The 17,752-nt window shown below is 38.5% G+C and overlaps 1 protein-coding gene across 3 annotated transcripts in view; it reads left to right on the forward strand.

Moving 5' to 3' along the window:
* The window catches only part of bma (SCY1-like protein bma), a 406,156-nt gene that overhangs the window by 332,155 nt on the left and 56,249 nt on the right, over nt 1-17,752 (forward strand). For all 3 annotated transcript variants that reach the window (XM_073979932.1, XM_073979933.1, XM_073979934.1), the window contains one exon: nt 4,340-4,593. In XM_073979932.1, coding sequence (XP_073836033.1) covers nt 4,340-4,593 — 254 coding nt within the window. The remainder of the gene's footprint in view (nt 1-4,339; nt 4,594-17,752) is intronic.

Here is a 17,752-nt window from a genome sequence, read left to right on the forward strand (position 1 = left end):
TAACACCTTTTGTCTAGAACTAAATTTAATGTTACTTTCATGCATCAACTCAAAAAAAGAACAAAACAAATTTATTCAAAAAATATTTGGGTGTTTTGTTGGCAAACTTGATGTATATATTTTCTTGATATATATTGCAAATACATATTTCATTTATTCGGTGACTTATATTGAAATTTAATGGAGATTATTTTTGTCTTTGACGTCTTCTATCTAGAATGAAGTTTTGTGGGACAAAACGTAATAAACTCAGATAAAGTACAATATTAACCCTAAAACGTGATTTTGCTTTTGGCAGATTCCTGGCGTTCAGGTACAATTTAGAGTTTTGGTGTCCCCGAATACACCAAAACCTATAGTAAAATTTTAAGACAAATAATTTTGATCTAACACGATACGAATATTTTGATCTAATACGATCACATTTTAAAGGAGGTTTTAAACGGTTTTGAAAAAAGGGACCAAAAAGACCCCTTTAGTGACTCGTATGAGGGTTAATTTTTTCATAAAAAGATACCCCGCATTGTTGTCAGTAATTGTGCCAAAGACACTTTATACCTAGAATGTTAGGATTCCAAGGAATCTGATGTCGAATATTTCAAAACCTGTAGAAATGGCCGGAATTTGCCACGCCTATTTAGGTTACTTCCCGACGTAATCTTTCAAAACGCCGATGCACGTGTCTTCTTTTTTTTTCAGTCCTCTTTCTCTATCTGTGCGGGGTTTCTTGTAATTTTAAAAAAAGTTCGATTTTGTTATACTTACTTACTTAACTGGCCCATTACAGAACATTTGTTCTATAGGCCGAACTAAGAAGAGATCTCTATTCCTCTCTATTTGTTGCTTCGCACTCTGGAATACCGCGCCTTTTCATCTCATCATCCACTTGTTTGCGCCGTCTATTCCTTGGCCTGCCAATTCTGCGGGCACCGCCAAGCGGTCCGTATTTATACGCCTTTTTAGCGGGTTCATCATCGCTCATTCTCATGATATGGCCTAGCCAACGCAATCGTTGCATCTCGATACGTTTAACAATATTGATGTCGTTGTAAAGCAGATACAGCTCGTGGTTCATGCGACGTCGATATTCACCGTCAACGCAGATTGGTCCGTAGATCTTTCGAAGAATTTTCCTCTCAAACACACCAAGCACTGCCTTATCTGCTTGCGCAAGTACCCAGGCTTCGGAGCCATACATCAGCACGGGTAGTATCAGTGTTTTGTAGAGCGTTATTTTTGTTTGACGAGATGTGGCTTTGTTTTTAAACTGCTTACTTAAACCAAAGTAGCATCTATTGGCCAATACAATTCTTCTTTTTATTTCACAACGGATGTCGTTTGTTGTGTTTACGGAGGTGCCGAGGTAGACGAAGTCTTTTACTACCTCAATATTATAGGAACCAACTTCCATTGTCGGTCCGAGCTCAATGGACGCATTGCGCGTCGACACCATCAACTTGGTCTTCTCACCGTTTACCGCCAGACCCACTTTAGCAGATTCTCCTTCGACCTTCATAAAGGTATCATTTACTTATTTTACTGATCGGCCCATGATGTCTATATAATCAGCATAAGCAAGTAACATGTGACTATTGGTGTAGATTGTGCCACTTCTTTTGACGTTTGCCTCTCGTATAACCTTTTCCAGCAGGATGTTGAAGAGATCACACGAAAGACTGTCTCCTTGTCTGGAACCTCTTTTGGTATCAAACTCTTCGGAGAGGTTCTTTCCTATTTTAACTGAGGACCACGTGTCAGTTAAAGTCAGTTTACAAAGCCGGATGAGCTTTGCGGGTATACCAAATTCAGACATGGCTTGGAATACATTTGAGCGCAGCGGGCTGTCGAAGGCTGCTTTATAATCGACAAAAAGGTGGTAGGTGTCGATCTGCATCTCTTGGGTTTTCTCCAGGATTTGCCGCAGGGTAAATATCTGGTCAATGGTGGACTTGCCAGGTCTAAAGCCCCATTGGTATGGTCCAATTATCTCGTTGACCATAGGCTTTAGTCGTTCGCTCACTACCCCAGACACGATCTTGTAGGCAATAGGGAGTAGACTTATGCCCCTATAGTTAGAGAATACAGTCTTATCTCCCTTCTTGTGGACGGGGCACAGGGTACTCAGGTTGCAATCGTCGGGTACTCGTTCTTCCTGCCAGATGGTGCTAACTAGCTGATGAATACACATTATCAGCGTGTCGCCTCCGGTTTTGGTAAGCCATCGGCTCCTGCTGCCTTATTATTCTTCAGCCGATTTATTGCTGTCTTTACCTCATCTTGGCTGGGCGGAATACATTCAATACCATCTTATGGGATTGGGACTGTGGTATCTTCGTCGTCTTCGCTGCTATTGGATACCAACAGTTTTGAAAAATGATCTTTCCATATCCTGAGTACACTATCTGTATCAGTTACCAAATTACCTTGCTCGTCTCTACAGGAGGATATGCCTGTACCAAAGCCATCAGTTTGATGTTTCACTCTTTGGTAGAATTTTCGGACTTCATTCTGGCTCCTGTACATCTCGATTTTTTCACACTCCCGCTTTTCTATCTCTCTGTTTTTCCTGCGGAAAAGACGTTTCTCCTCTCTCCTTTTCTCCCTGTGTCTCTCTCTCGAGCGCTACGCGTTGCTACGAATTGCAAAGTAGCCCTATATGCCGCATTTTTCTCTTCGGTGGCAGCACGACACCCCTGATCATACTATGGATTCCTTGGTGGAGGTCTCTTGAATCCAAGTATGGATTTTGCGGCTGTTTGCATGGAGGAGTGGGCAATGATTTGCCATTGCGCTGAAATGTTATCGGAATGAGGAGTGCTTTGATTCAGCAATTGGACTAGTTGAGTGGAATATGCTGTTGCTATCTGTTGTGATTGCAGCTTATCGATGTCTAACTTTCGTGTTGTGTCTGGTCGTACTTTGTTTGCTACGTTTAAGCGGGTGCGTACCGAATCTACGTTTGCGCCTCGGAACGATCGTACATCCAACACGCTCGATGAATGTCTTCCATCTATAACAACATGATCAATTTGATTACTTGTTCTTTGATCTGGAGACAGCCAGGTGCCCTTATGAATATCGAGATGATTAAATCTGGTACTGCTAACTAAAGGGTGTTTTTTTTAAGCCCGATAGAACTTGAAATTGTAAAAAATAACACAAAAAATTAAATTGTAATCAATTTTTTTTATTCGAAAGATCAATACGTGACATTAACATTAGAAAATGATTTCGGGCATATGGGCACCGCGGCTGTTCTTGACGAAGTGCATTCTGGACGTCAAATTTTTGGCCACTTTTTCGAGCACTGCTGGCCGTATGTCACGAATAACACGAACAATGCTGGCCTCCAAGGCATCAATTGTTGCTGGTTTATCAGCATAAACCAGTGACTTCACGTAGCCCCACAGGAAATAATCGAGAGGTGTCAAATCGCACGACCTTGGAGGCCAATTGACAGGTCCACTTCTCGAAATCAACTTATCGCCAAATTAAGACGATGGTTGCGTTCGCAACCAAACTCATGCTTTACGTCATGGCAGCTATAATACAGTGCGCCACCATCGTATTTTCTTGTATGGCAGTAATATCGGTCTTGTACTTTTCAAGTACGTCTGCCAATGCGAAGACTGCACCTTCTCTATAAAGAGTGCGAACATTCCAGGTGCAGATTCGCAGATCATGGTCCTTAAAACGTTTAGAGGGGTTTGTTTTTCTTTTCTTTCGTTTTTTCATAGTAGGCTGTTTTTTCTAGCGGACGCCCAAACCCAAGTTTTTACTGTACTTATGGGTGAAGGCGCGGCACATGTTAGCTCACTACCTTTAACGGGTGTTAAAGGCAGTTCCCCAGGTGACACCACGGGGAGGTCAGTGTCCACTTGACATGAAAGAGAAACCAACATAAATCCTGGGCTTTGCCATGTTAAAACCGGTCAGGACCGTACCTTGGTATCTTCCATCCCCTACGTCACCCAATAAGAAGTGGCTACAATTCGAAATTTTATTCTCTCAGTAGAAATGCATATTAACGGCAAAAAAAAATCATATTTTGTACATTTATTCAAAATAACTCTATTGGCGACAAAAAAACTAAAGAAATAATAATTAACAGCAACATTTAATTAATGAATTACATTGTATATTCAACGTTTAGCATTAATAAAAAAATATGTCCCTATTATTAATTTTTAAAGGTCATGCCAATAGTCAATAACCAAACATTACAACGAATGATGTAAAAAATGCATCATTGTTATTTTCAAATATTTACACTGACTAAATGATAAATATTTTATTAATTTTTCTTAATATTCTCTCTCTCTCACTCTCTGTCGTACAGGCTCTGGCATGTTGGGTGGCTGGTGGTTTGGCTGTTCACCATCGTCGCCGGATAGTAATTTTCTACGTGTGGCCAATGCATTCCCAAATCGACGTCTATCGGACAATACATTAATGACACCAAAAATACGTATAGCACCATCCTGCGCCTCATCACCGGGTGGTACACCGGGCAGTGGTCTGCCAACGCGTCGTCACTCAAGTATAGGACCACAAGAGAGGCGCGGCTCTACCATAAATTTATCTCCGCCAACGGTAAGTTGTAGTTGCATTCAGCGTTTTGGTCCATGAATTGCAAGAGTTCAGAGAAAAAAAGGCGACAACAATGGTTGTCTGATATTGCCCTCTCTCCACCCTCGACATTGGAGGCGACAAACAAATGAAATGATATATGAGGAGAAAAAATATTATTTTTATTTTTTTATTTATTTTCGTTTCATTCGCGGTACTCTTTCTATATATACATACAGTATAGTTTTCCTTTTCTCTTTTCAATTGTTGTTTGTTTTGTTTTTGTGTTTTGTAAATTTTAATTTGAATAATATTAAGCCGTGATTGTTTGTATTTAATTGAATGATGTCAGTGTATAAAAACAATCTATATATATAAAAGAGCTTAGTGAGTGAGTGACTGAGTGACTGAGTGAGTGACTGACATATCATCGCCCAGACGAAACTGCTGAAGCTAGAAAGCTGAAATTTTGACTGTGGGTTGCTGTCGGTGTGTAGGGGTGAGATAAGGCTGGGTTTTTGGAAATTCGACCTAGAAGGGTACGAAAAGTACTAAAAGGTACTAAATATGGTACCCTTTGTATTAGGCAAACGGGAAGAGCTAGAATTCTGAAATTTGGAATTAGGGTAACTGATGGAGAGTTAGAAAGATGTACCAAAGGGTTTTTGGAAATTCGACCTATAAGTGTACGAAAAGTTACTAAATTTGGTACCAATTGTATATTTTGAGCGGATATGGCTACAATCTTCATATATGGTATGGGAATTAAGGTTGGGAAGTGGGGTTGATATAAGGAAATGATTTAGGAAGTTCGTACTTATGTGTACGAGTAGTACTAAATGGTACTAAATTTGGTACAATTTGGATTTGGGTGAACGGATAGAGCTGAAAACCTGAACTTGGAATTTAGATTACCGTTGAAGCGTACGATTGAGCTATGGGTGTACTTTTGGAAATTCATACTTATGTGTACGAAAAGTACTAAATGGTACCAAACTTGGTACAATTTGGATTTAGATAGTCATGGAAGCCTGAAATTTGGAATTAAGATTACTGATGGAGTGAAGGATTGAGGAAGTTTTGGAAATTCTTACTTATGGGTACGAAAAGTAGTAAACGGTACTAAATTTGGTACAAATTGGATTTGGGTGAACGGATAGAGCTGGAATCCTGAAATTTTGAATTTAATTACTTTTGGAGTGTAGGATTGAGTTAGTCTTGCAAATTCGTACTTATGGGTACGGAAAGTACTAAATGGTACTAAATTTGGTACAATTTAAATTTAGTTGAACGGATAGAGTTGGAATCCTGAAATTTCGAATTAAGGTTACTGATGGAGTGTAGGATTGAGGTAGTTTTGGAAATTCATACTTATGGGAACGGAAAGTACTAAATGTACTAAATTTGGTACAATTTATATTTGGGTGAACGGATAGAGTTGGAATCCTGAAATTTGGAATTAAGATTACTGATGGAGTGTAGGATTGAGGTAGTTTTGGAAATTCATACTTATGGGTACGGAAAGTACTAAATGTACTAAATTTGGTACAATTTATATTTGGGTGAACGGATAGAGTTGGAATCCTGAAATTTCGAATTAAGGTTACTGTTGGAGTGTAGGATTGAGGAAGTTTTGGAAATTCGTACTTATGGGTACGAAAAGTACTAAATTTGGTACAATTTGGATTTGGGGGAACGAATAGAGCTGGGATCCTGAAATTTCGAATTAAGGTTACTGTTGGAGTGTAGGATTGAGGTAGTTTTGGAAATTCATACTTATGGGTACGGAAAGTACTAAATGTACTAAATTTGGTACAATTTATATTTGGGTGAACGGATAGAGATGGAATCCTGAAATTTCGAATTAAGGCTACTGTTGGAGTGTAGTATTGATGAAGTTTTATAAATTCGTACTTATGGGTACGAAAAGTACTAAATTTGGTACAATTTGGATTTGGGGGAACGAATAGAGCTATGATCCTGAAATTTCGAATTAAGGTTACTGTTGGAGTGTAGGATTGAGGTAGTTTTGGAAATTCATACTTATGGGTACGGAAAGTACTAAATGTACTAAATTTGGTACAATTTATATTTGGGTGAACGGATAGAGTTGGAATCCTGAAATTTCGAATTAAGGTTACTGTTGGAGTGTAGGATTGAGGAAGTTTTAGAAATTCGTACTTATGGGTACGAAAAGTACTAAATTTGGTACAATTTGGATTTGGGGGAACGAATAGAGCCGGGATCCGGAAATTTCGAATTAAGGTTACTGTTGGAGTGTAGGATTGAGGTAGTTTTGGAAATTCATACTTATGGGTACGGAAAGTACTAAATGTACTAAATTTGGTACAATTTGGATTTGGGGGAACGAATAGAGCTGGGATCCTGAAATTTCGAATTAAGGTTACTGTTGGAGTGTAGGATTGAGGTAGTTTTGGAAATTCATACTTATGGGTACGGAAAGTACTAAATGTACTAAATTTGGTACAATTTATATTTGGGGGAACGGATAGAGTTGGAATCCTGAAATTTCGAATTAAGGTTACTGTTGGAGTGTAGGATTGAGGAAGTTTTGGAAATTCGTCCTTATGGGTAGGAAAAGTAATAAATGGTTCAATTTAGATTTAAATGGACGGATAGAGGTGGAATCCTGAAATTCGCAATTAATGTTGGAGATAGTTATTGAAATTCGTACTTTCATACGAAAAGTATTAATGGCATTATGAATAGAGGTGGAATTCGGAAATTTGGTATTATAGCCGCTGTTGGTGTGTATGGTTGAGATATGGATGTGGTTGTGGATATACGTACAATAAGTGTACGAAAATTACTAAATGACACAGAATTTGGTCCAAATTGTTATTGTGTAAAGGGGTAGAGCTGAAATTGTGCAATTCGGTATTAGTATAGCACTTGACGTTTAGAGTGAGAAAGAAGGAAGTTTTGGAAATTCGTACTAATGTATACGAAAAATACTAAATCGCGGTTTAGATATAGTTTTAGATAAAAGGAAGTAATTTTTGAAACTTATACATACTATAAGTACTAAATTTGGTACCAGGGGGTGGATTCTTGTTCTATGAAAATTTGAAATGAAAAATATTTCCTTTATAATTTTTTTCATTTGACAGTTTTTCCCTTTATAAAAGTTTTCATTTCACATTTTCATAGAAACAGAATTGAGCGCCAGTTTGGTGTTGCATGATGGGATATAGATGGAATTTCGAATTGTTGTATGAGGGATTGTGTTGGTGTTTAAATACGGATTTTTTGAAATGCATTCAAATTATAAAATTAGGCTGAGGGCTGGATGATTTATTGAGAAATACGTAATGTTGCTGTTAAATTTGACGTTGGGTGTAGCAATGAAGATGGAATTATATCATTAGTGCGTGAAAAGAAAAAATATGCAATAAATTTATTATTGGGCTAAGGAATTATTTTATTATTATGACATGTTTATAAACGTGTAACATATTATAAACTTAGTCTATTTACAAAGATTCTCCATTCATTTCTATCATTTGCTATATATTTTAATTGATCGATTGATAAGTTGGTTTCTGTTGTTAGTGTTCTTCTCCATGTTGTTTTCGGCCTGCCTCTATTGCGTCGTCCTTAGGGATTCCAATGGAGAGCTGAGTGGGAAATATCAGTTTCGCTTTTTCTAAGAGTGTGGCCGAGCCAGCCATATTTCCTTTGAATGATTGTAGATTTTATTTCCTGTTGATTTGTTATATTCCAGAGACGTTCGTTAGATATAGTTTGTGGCCACCATATTTTTAATATGTTGCGAAGACATCTGTTTATAAATACTTGAAGTTTATTGGTTAATGTGGTATTGGTAAGCCATGTCTCGGATCCATACAGTAGCGTAGATTTCACGCAAGAATTGAAGATATTGATTTTTGTTTTTATATTTAATGTCTCAGATGACCAAATGTTTTTCAGCGACGCAAACGTTCCTTGGGCTTTTCTAATACGGTTATCAACGTCCTCCGTGGTACCTCCTTTTGTTGATAAAATGCTACCAAGATATTCAAAACGGTCCACATTCTGTATTGCTTCTCCATATATCATAAACGGGTTGTTATTATTGGCATTTATCCTCATAGTTCTTGTTTTGCCGCAGTTTATTTTCAGACCAACTTTTAATGATTCCTCTGACAGGTTGAGTAATTTGTTTTGCATATCTGAGTATGTTGTTGTAAGTAAAACGGCATCGTCTGCATACTCCAAATCCCCAAGTTTGTCGAACAAATTCCAATTTAGACCAGATGGTGTTGAGTCTAGATTTTTAAACACTGCGTCAAGAACTGTGACGAATAATAGCGGTGATAATGTGCAGCCTTGTCGCACTCCGCTGGTTGTAAAAAACGCTTCGCTGAGGAGTCCTTCGTGCAACACTCTGGAAGTCGTACCAATATAGCTATTTTCTATAAGTGTCACTAGTTTCTTGGGTATTCCTTTTGATAGAAGTGAGCTCCATATGTATTTTCTATTTAGGGCATCGAACGCTTTTTCATAGTCCACAAATGCTAGATATAAACTTGCGTTATACTCTACGGATTGTTCAATGATGATTCTTGTTGTGCATATGTGGTCGATGCATGAATTCCTTGCTCGGAAACCAGCTTGGTTTTTTCGCAACAATTTTTCTAATGGTTCGGCTATTCTATTTAAAATTATTTCGTTGAAAATTTGTAGTGTTGATGGCAGTAAGGATATGCCTCTCCAGTTGCCACATTTTGTTCTGTTACCCTTTTTAGGAAGTTTCACTATAATTGATTCTTTCCAGTCTTGTGGGATAGTTTCCTCCTCCCATATCTGTTTGAATAACGGGTGTAGTTTTTCAGCCATTATATTGCTACAGACTTTAAAGCATTCTGCTGGAATACCGTCGTTGCCTGGGGCTTTACCGGGTTTTAGGGTATTAATCGCTTCTATTTCAGCAATTGAAGGATTTTCTGTTTTTACCTCTGCATTTGTGGGATGTATTTTTGAGATGAGGAATTGTGCTTGGTGGTTTTGGCTGATGTTCAGCGTTTTTTCAAAATGTCTTTTCCAAACTTTAGTTTGTTCGTCTTTTGATGTCACGAGAGACCCTGTTTCATCTTCTACAGGCGAGTTACTTATGAGTGTATCCTTGCCACTCAGTTTCCTTATAATTTTATAGAGTTCTTTTGAGTTCCCCTTGTTAGCAGCTGTCTGAGCCTCATTCCCCATTTTACCATAGTAAGACTTTTTTTCCTTTTTTACATGCTTTTTAATATCTTTGGATAACTGTTTGTGATTCTCTCTGAACAGTTCCAACTTGTCTTCAGCATTTTCAGAAAGCATTTTGCCCTTGACGATTTTCCTTTCTTCAATTAGTTCCCATGTTTCACTCGTTATCCAGTCGGCATCTTGTTGTTTTCGCTTCAATCCTAAAACTGTCGTGCATATTTCCGTTACATTGTCCTTAAATCGTTTCCATTTCTCTTCTAGTGTATCAAGGGAGTTTATGTTGATATTACATACTTTGTCTATGAACATATTTTTGGTTGTGCTGTTTTTTAGTTTCTCGATATCAAAGGTTTTTCTTTGTGAGTCGACATTCTTCTTTTTCTGCTGGGATAGTTTAAGTTTTACCTCTGCTAAAACGAGATAATGTCACTTCCGATTTAAGCACTTCTTTTGTTACGTACATCACATAGCATACTGCTCCACTTTCTTGATATACAAATATGGTCAATTTGGTTCTCATAATTGCCAGAGGGAGCTCTCCACGTAGTTTTATGGTTTCGCTTGTGAGGGAAAAGCGAACCACCTATCTTGAGATCAATCTCCGAGCAGTAGTACAACATTTTTCTTTGGTATATGGGAAAGTAGGTTGCTCAACTGACTGTAAAATGACTCTTTTTCTGTTAGATCGCTTTCTTCTGTGGGACCGTAGCACTGTATTACAGTAATTATATTACGCTTAGTTCTTAAGTTGGCAGTAATAATCCTTTCCGATATTGCCTTCCAGTCTACGAGGGCTTTTTGAGATGACCTTGTCAAAAATATCCCTACGCCTCTTATGTGGTTATCATCATGGTTCGGCATTCCGGAGTACAGTAGTATATCACCTTTTCTATTGCGTACCTCGCCACATCCATTCCATCTGACTTCGCTGAGACCACATACACTGATATTCAATCGATCACATTCTTTTGACAGTTCAGCAAATTTCCCAGATTGATAGAGCGTTCTGACATTCTATTGTGCAAATCTTATCCTTTTAACATAGCCTTTGTTCGTCATCAAATAGTTCCGTTCGTTATTTTTCTTCTTTGTAAATACTCGAATCCAGATTTATTCGGCAGTCGATGGTAGATTAGACCAACGATACCTAGTTCGGTGATAGGGCTGCTATCTTGTACTTGGATTTGTTATTTATAATTTCAGGCCTCCGAACCTGCCATAATTATGATGCGATTTCTAAACATTTCCTCTTAGAAACAGATGTTATGGTTATTCCGCCAATAATCGGACGTCAGAGCCTCTTCTGCAAAACAACAGGGTCCGCCACTGGTCGGGGAGGTTGACATTAATGTAGGAGAGGCTTTATATTATCATATGAGATATGTACGCATCACTACACCTTGGACCCCAAGGAATAGAATTTATTTATATTATTAATTTGTCAGGTTCATTGTTAAAGGTGGTCGTACAATAAGTGTACTAGAAGTATTAAATAATACTAAATATTGAAGCACTGGTACTGGGTGAATCGATAAATGAAATTTGTTATGAGGATAACTGTTGAGATTGGATCAGAATGTTTATTTAAAGTAGAGCTAAAACTGTAACATTTGAGCTAAGGTCCTGGATTTTAAAAATTTTACTGAATAATGTACTATTGTTTCCAGGTTAACACGAATTCGGTTTCTAAATAATGTACTGATATCAAAAAGTCAAACGTACCTTTTCAACAATATTGTTTTTATTTTTGTTGTCTATTCTAAACGTTATAGTAAGTTCATTTGAAAAGGTAGATCTATGCGGCTAATGTTTTACAAGAAGGTTTTTACATCCTAAGAAAAAAAGGCCTAAAATAAAATTTCTGAAAAATTAGCTGTTATATAGGGTAACATTTTCTGAATAATGGTTTTCTACATTTCAAAAATTCCAAAATTCGGTTGGAAAATGTGGATACAATTTTCAAAATGCCCATACCGTTCTAATTAAACATGGACTTGAATTTAAAATATAGGCCGCTGTTGAAGTGTAGAGAGCAATACTTGAAAGAAATTAAATATCAATTCAAATAGGTATTAGTACATCAAAATTTTCAGTGTTCTCCATATTAAATATTGTTTATTTGTATATTATTCCTTTTCCTATTACGAAGTAGCGGGCATTTTGCTAGTACAGGGATATAAGTATGTGTGTGCGTGTGTGTAAATACCCAACAAACCAATCGTACCGACATCTTAACGAAATCGGAACAAAATTCGGACGATACGTCCGATGTCTGATCCGAAATCGTAACGATATCTTAACGAAAGTTGTATGAAGTGGTCGACATAATTTCGGAACGAAATGTCGGAGCGACATCATATCGATTTCGATCCGATTTCGTAACGAAATCTGAAGAAAATCCTTGGGAAATTCGGAAAGGAAATTTCTTTCCGATATTCGTTCCGAATTCGGTACGAAATCGGCACAAAATCTGAACTATTTCCGCTCCAAAAAATCGTTTAGAAATCGGAACGAAATCTGAACGACGTTGCTTCCGAAATTGTTCAGACATGTCGGACATCCGACATTTGGTTTGCTGGGTATATATGCACGCAAACAAATGACCGTATCGTTGCGAAACAACTTTTTTATGCCGCCATTCATTATGTACTTTGTGTGGTCAAATGAAAATAAGCTTCTGTTAAATGAGAGAATTGCCTCTGGTTGTGGTAATAGCTTTGACTTTATTACCAATGTTTGTTCATTTAATGAATAGAAGCAATTATTTCAGTTTTTCCTATTTTAAATAAAATAAAGCAAAAAGCCGTTAAGTTCGACCGGGTCGAACCTATTATACCCTCCACCAACAAAAAAATCTAAAATACTTAAAAGCGGTAGGTACTTACATGGGGCCTATTGAGAACGTTTTGTGACTACCGTGAATCTCAAATGCCAAATTACGGATAGTTGCGTCAAACAATGTAGCTAAAACCCTCAAAATACCGAAAATCCAGAGGTACCGTTATATGTGGGATATACCGAAACATAACACTATGTTGACAATTTTTATAGAGAAGTTTCGTGACCAATGGGAACCTAAAATGACAAATTACAGCTAGTTCGGTTAAAAATTGTAGCTTAAATCTTCTAAATACCGAAAATCAGGAGGTACCTTTATATAGGGGCTGTACCCAATCATGGACCTATGTTGACGATTTTTTAGTAGAGAAGTTTTGTGACCACTGGGAAATTTAATTGTCAAATTACTGCTAGTTCGGTTAAAAATTGTAGCTAAAACTTTCAAAATACCGAAAATCGGGAGGACCTATTTTGACAGTTTTGGTGGAGCAGTGTTGTGACTCCTATGGACCAAAAAATATCAAATAAAAGTTAGTTGCGTTAAAAAACGTAGCTTAAATCCTCAAAATACTGGAAATCGGGAGGTACCTCTATATGAGGGCTATCCCAAAACATGGTCCTACGCTGACGATTTCTGAAAATGAAGTTTCGTGACCACTGGGAACCTCAAATGTCAAATAACAGCTAGTTCGGTTAAAAGTCGTAGCTTAAATCCTCAAAATAACGAAAATCGGTAGGAAACTCTCTCTACATGGGGGCTATACCAAAACACGGTCCTATGTTGATTTTTGATGGAGAACTTTCGTGACCACTGAGAACCTCAAATGTCAAATTGCAGCTAGTTTGGTTAAAACTTGTAGCCAAAACTTTGAAAATACCGAAAATCGGGAGGTACCGTTAGATGAGGGCTATACCTAAATATGGAGCTATGTTGACAGTTTTGGTGGAGTAGTGTTGTGACTCCTATGAACCTTAAGTGTCAAATTAATGTCAAATTTGGCGCAATGCGAAGATTTGATCAATTGCCGATTTACCAGGTCTAAAACCGCATTGGGGGCCACCGTGGTGCAATGGTTAGCACGTCCGCCTTGCACTCAGAAGGTCTGCGGTTCGAATCCCAGACCAAACAACATCAAATTTACAACGGTGGCAATATTCCCCTCAGTAATGCTGGCGACATTTCCTGAGTATTTCAGCCATAAAAAACTTCTCTAAAAGTGGTGTCGGAAGACACCCCGTTCGGACTCGGCAATAAAAAAGTAGGTCCCAATATCATTGAGCCAATATGAATCGGCGTGCACTCATTGATATGAGAGAAGTCTCCCTTGTACCTTCGGGGATGTTGTGGGAACATATGATGATGATGAAAACCGCATTGGTATGACCCGATTATTTTATTGACCGTGGGTTTTAGACGTTCACACAGTATGCTCGACAGCACATTGTTTGCGATGGGTAGGGAACTTATGCCTCTGTAATTGGCACAAAACGTATTATCTCCTTTCTTGTGTACGGGAAATAGCAGACTCACGTTGCAGTCTTTGGTTAGGCTTACTTCCTGCCAAATGTCGCTAATTAACTTATGCATACTCATTATCAGCATTTCGCCACCACTCTTGAACAGCTCGGCGGGTAGCCAATTGCAGTCATGACCCCATTTTGGCTAGGTGGTAGACATTCAACGTCGTTGAGTTCTGAAGTATCTTCATCGTCGCCCATATTCGGTGCTAAGAACTTCATGAAATTCTCCTTACAGATCCTCAATAAGCTATCTGTGTCAGTTACCAGAGTCCACTCATTATCTTTGCAGGAGAATGTGCCAGCACCATAACCGTCAGTCTGGTGTTTTACATTCTGGTAAAATTTGCGGATTTCATTCTAACTCCTGAACATCTCGTGTTTCTCACGCCCTTGTTTTTTCTTGCTCTTTTTCTGGAAATACGCTTCTCCTCTCCACTTTCTCCCCGATATTTGTCTTTGGTGATTCGTGTTGCTACTGAATTGAGGTACAGAAAAATAGATTTTGCGGCTGTTTGAAGATAGTGGACTATTCTTTACCACTGCGACACGTTATCACGACAAGGAGTGCCGTCTTCCAGCATGTGGGTCAGTTGAGCGGTATAGGCTTGGTCTATCTGTTGTGCTTCCATCTTCTTGACATCCAGCTTCCGTCCTGTGTTAGATAGCACTTTGGCGCAACACTAAGACGAGTGCGTACCATGGCTGTTACAAGGAAATGGTCCGAACCGATGTTCGGTCCTCGAATCTATCGGACATCTAACACAATGGACGGGTGTCTTCCGTCTATTACAACAAGATCAATCTGGTCTCGTTTCCCCATCTGAGGATATCCTCGCTACCATGATTTTTGCCGCTGCAAAAGCAATCAGCCTCATTCCGTTATCAGATATTACCTAATGAAAGCCACATTTGCCGACCGACCGTGGTACCAAATATATTTTCCATCCCAATTTCTGCATTAAATTCTCCTAGAATATTCTTACTGGCATGGGCAGAACAGCGGTAATATGCTCTCTCTCTCTCTCTCTAGGCGCTCGTAGAATATATCCTTGATTTGTTTATCTTTCTCTTTAGATGAGACTAATGTAAGAAAATCTTGGCTTTTATAAGGATTTTGGAAGTGCGATGGAATGGGAACGGCGTCACAACAACACCTAGATGTGACACACTGTATTATAGCTGCCATGACATAAAGCATGACTTTGGTTACGGATTTGTAATTGGTCGTAGGTTAAAACATCGGGTCTTCAGCTTCACCCCAGTGAATGAAAGATTTGTCACAATACGTATAAAAGCAAAATTCTTCAAATGGCCCAAATGCTTAATGAAAACACTCCTCGTCCCGATAACATATGAGCACAGTGGCAAACTATTGGCCACTCCATGCAAACATCTGCCAAACCTATCTGCATGGTATGACCAGGAGTGTTGTGCTGCTACCGAATAGAAAAGTGCGTCAAATAGAGCTAATCTACAATCAGTAGCAGCGCGTAGCGCACAAGAGAGGTATCTGGAGAAAACGAGAGATGAGAAACGCCTTTTCCGCAGGAAAAGAGAGAAATGGGAAAGCGGGGATGTGAAAAATCCGAAAGTTCTACCAAAGAGTGAAACATCAAACTGATGGCTTTTGTACAGGCACATTCTCCTGTAGAGACGAGCAAGACAAATTGGTAATAGATAGGAAAAGAGCATTTTTCCAAACTTTTGGTATCCCAACTACAGAAGACGACCAACCTTAAAAGATAATATTGAATGTACGGGTCCAATCCCAGAAAATGATATTGAATGTATACCGCCCGACTTGTTCCCCAGTGTTATAGAGCAGCCTTCAAAGGTATTCCAAGCCATGTGAGAATTTAATGTCTTCACAAAGCTCATTCGGCTTTGTAAGATAACTCTAACTCATATCCGACACTCAGTTAAAATAAGAAAGAACCTCTCTGAACAGTTCAATGCCAAACAGTTTCTGACAAGGTGACATCCTTTCGTGTGACCTATCCAATATTCTGTTGGAAAAGGTTATACGAGTTGCAAACGTCAAAATAAATGATAAAATTTACACCAATAGCCACATGTTACTTGCTTATGGTGAAGACATTGACATCATGGGTCGATCAGTAAAAGGAATAACTGATACCTTAAAGAAGGTCGAATGAGAATCTGCTAAAGTGGGTCTGTGGGTAAACGATAAAAAGGCCATGTTGATGGTGGTGACGCGCAATGCGTCAATAAAACTTGGACCAGATGTGGAAGTTGGTTTCTATAAAGAAAATAAACAACATCGGTTGTGAAATAGGAAGGAGAATTGTATTGGCTAACAGGTGCTACTTTCGCAGATGCAGTTTAAAATAAGTAAAAAAGTATCAGTCGGCTTTGCCGACAGAGATATATCCCCAACCTGCGTAAATTGAAACTTTTATCTATTGATAATATCGAATCTAATACAGGCTACGCAGATTTTGTGGCCCTTTTTATACCCTACACCACTATGTGGGGAGGGTATTATAAGTTGGTTTTGGCCAAAAAGTTTGTAACGCATCGAAATAATGGTCGTAGACCCATACTTATATATATCAAAATGAATGTCTCGACGAGCTGAGTCGATCTGGCTATGTGTGTCCGTCCGTCAGTCCGTCCGTCCGTCCGTCTGTCCGTCTGTCCATCTAAACCTTGTAATCACGCTACAGGCCGCAATTTTGATCGGATCGTCACGAAATTTTGGATGTTGATGAGGGTCCCGGAGGGGAAGAAGCCTATTGATTTTGGTGATGGTCGGATAATTTTTAGGGGTCGGAAAGGGCAAAAAACTAAAGTGGATAAAAAGACAACGTTTTTTTCCAAAGCCAATTTCTCAGCTTCTATATGGGGTATACCAAAAGCAAAACCTGACAATAAAAGCAGAAAATATCACCTTTCTAATGATGTAAAGTAGGTGCTCGTAGGTGATCAAACAACGAAGATATCGCAATAGTAGCAATTAAAACCCCAATTTTCATTTTTGCGATTTTAATTATATTGACAAATATCACAGCTTTGGTTGAAAAATTTCCAAAAGCAAAGCCTGACTATGAAAGTAGAAGATCCCGTATTTACAATGATGCAAACTAGGTCGGCGTAGGTAACCAAATAACGGAGATATCGCAATAGTCGGTAATACATCCCATTTTTCTATTTTTTTAGAAATCACGCTACAGGTCACAATATTGATCGGACCGTCAAGAAAATTTCAGGGCTAATGGGGGTCTCACAGATGAAGAAGCATATTGATTTTGGTGATGGTCGGATAATATTTAGGGGTCGGAATGGGCAAACACTTATTTGGAGAAAAGTCAACATTTTATTTCAAAGCCAATATCTCTGTTTCTTTAAGAGGTATATCAAAAGCAAAACCTGACCAGGAAAGTAGAAAATATCACCTTTACAACGATGTAAAGAAGGTTGTCGTAGGTGGTCAAATAGCAGAGATATGGCAATAGTAGATAATGCATCCCGTTTTCCGATTTTTTTGCAATTTTGATCGGATCGTCACGAAATTTTGGGGGTTAATGGGGTTCCCACAGAGGAAGAAGCCTACTGATTTTAATGATGGTCGGATAAT

The sequence above is a fragment of the Musca autumnalis genome, unplaced genomic scaffold (assembly GCF_047663935.1).
Source record: "Musca autumnalis isolate F117 unplaced genomic scaffold, ASM4766393v1 scaffold_4, whole genome shotgun sequence".
Classification (NCBI taxonomy): domain Eukaryota; kingdom Metazoa; phylum Arthropoda; class Insecta; order Diptera; family Muscidae; genus Musca; species Musca autumnalis.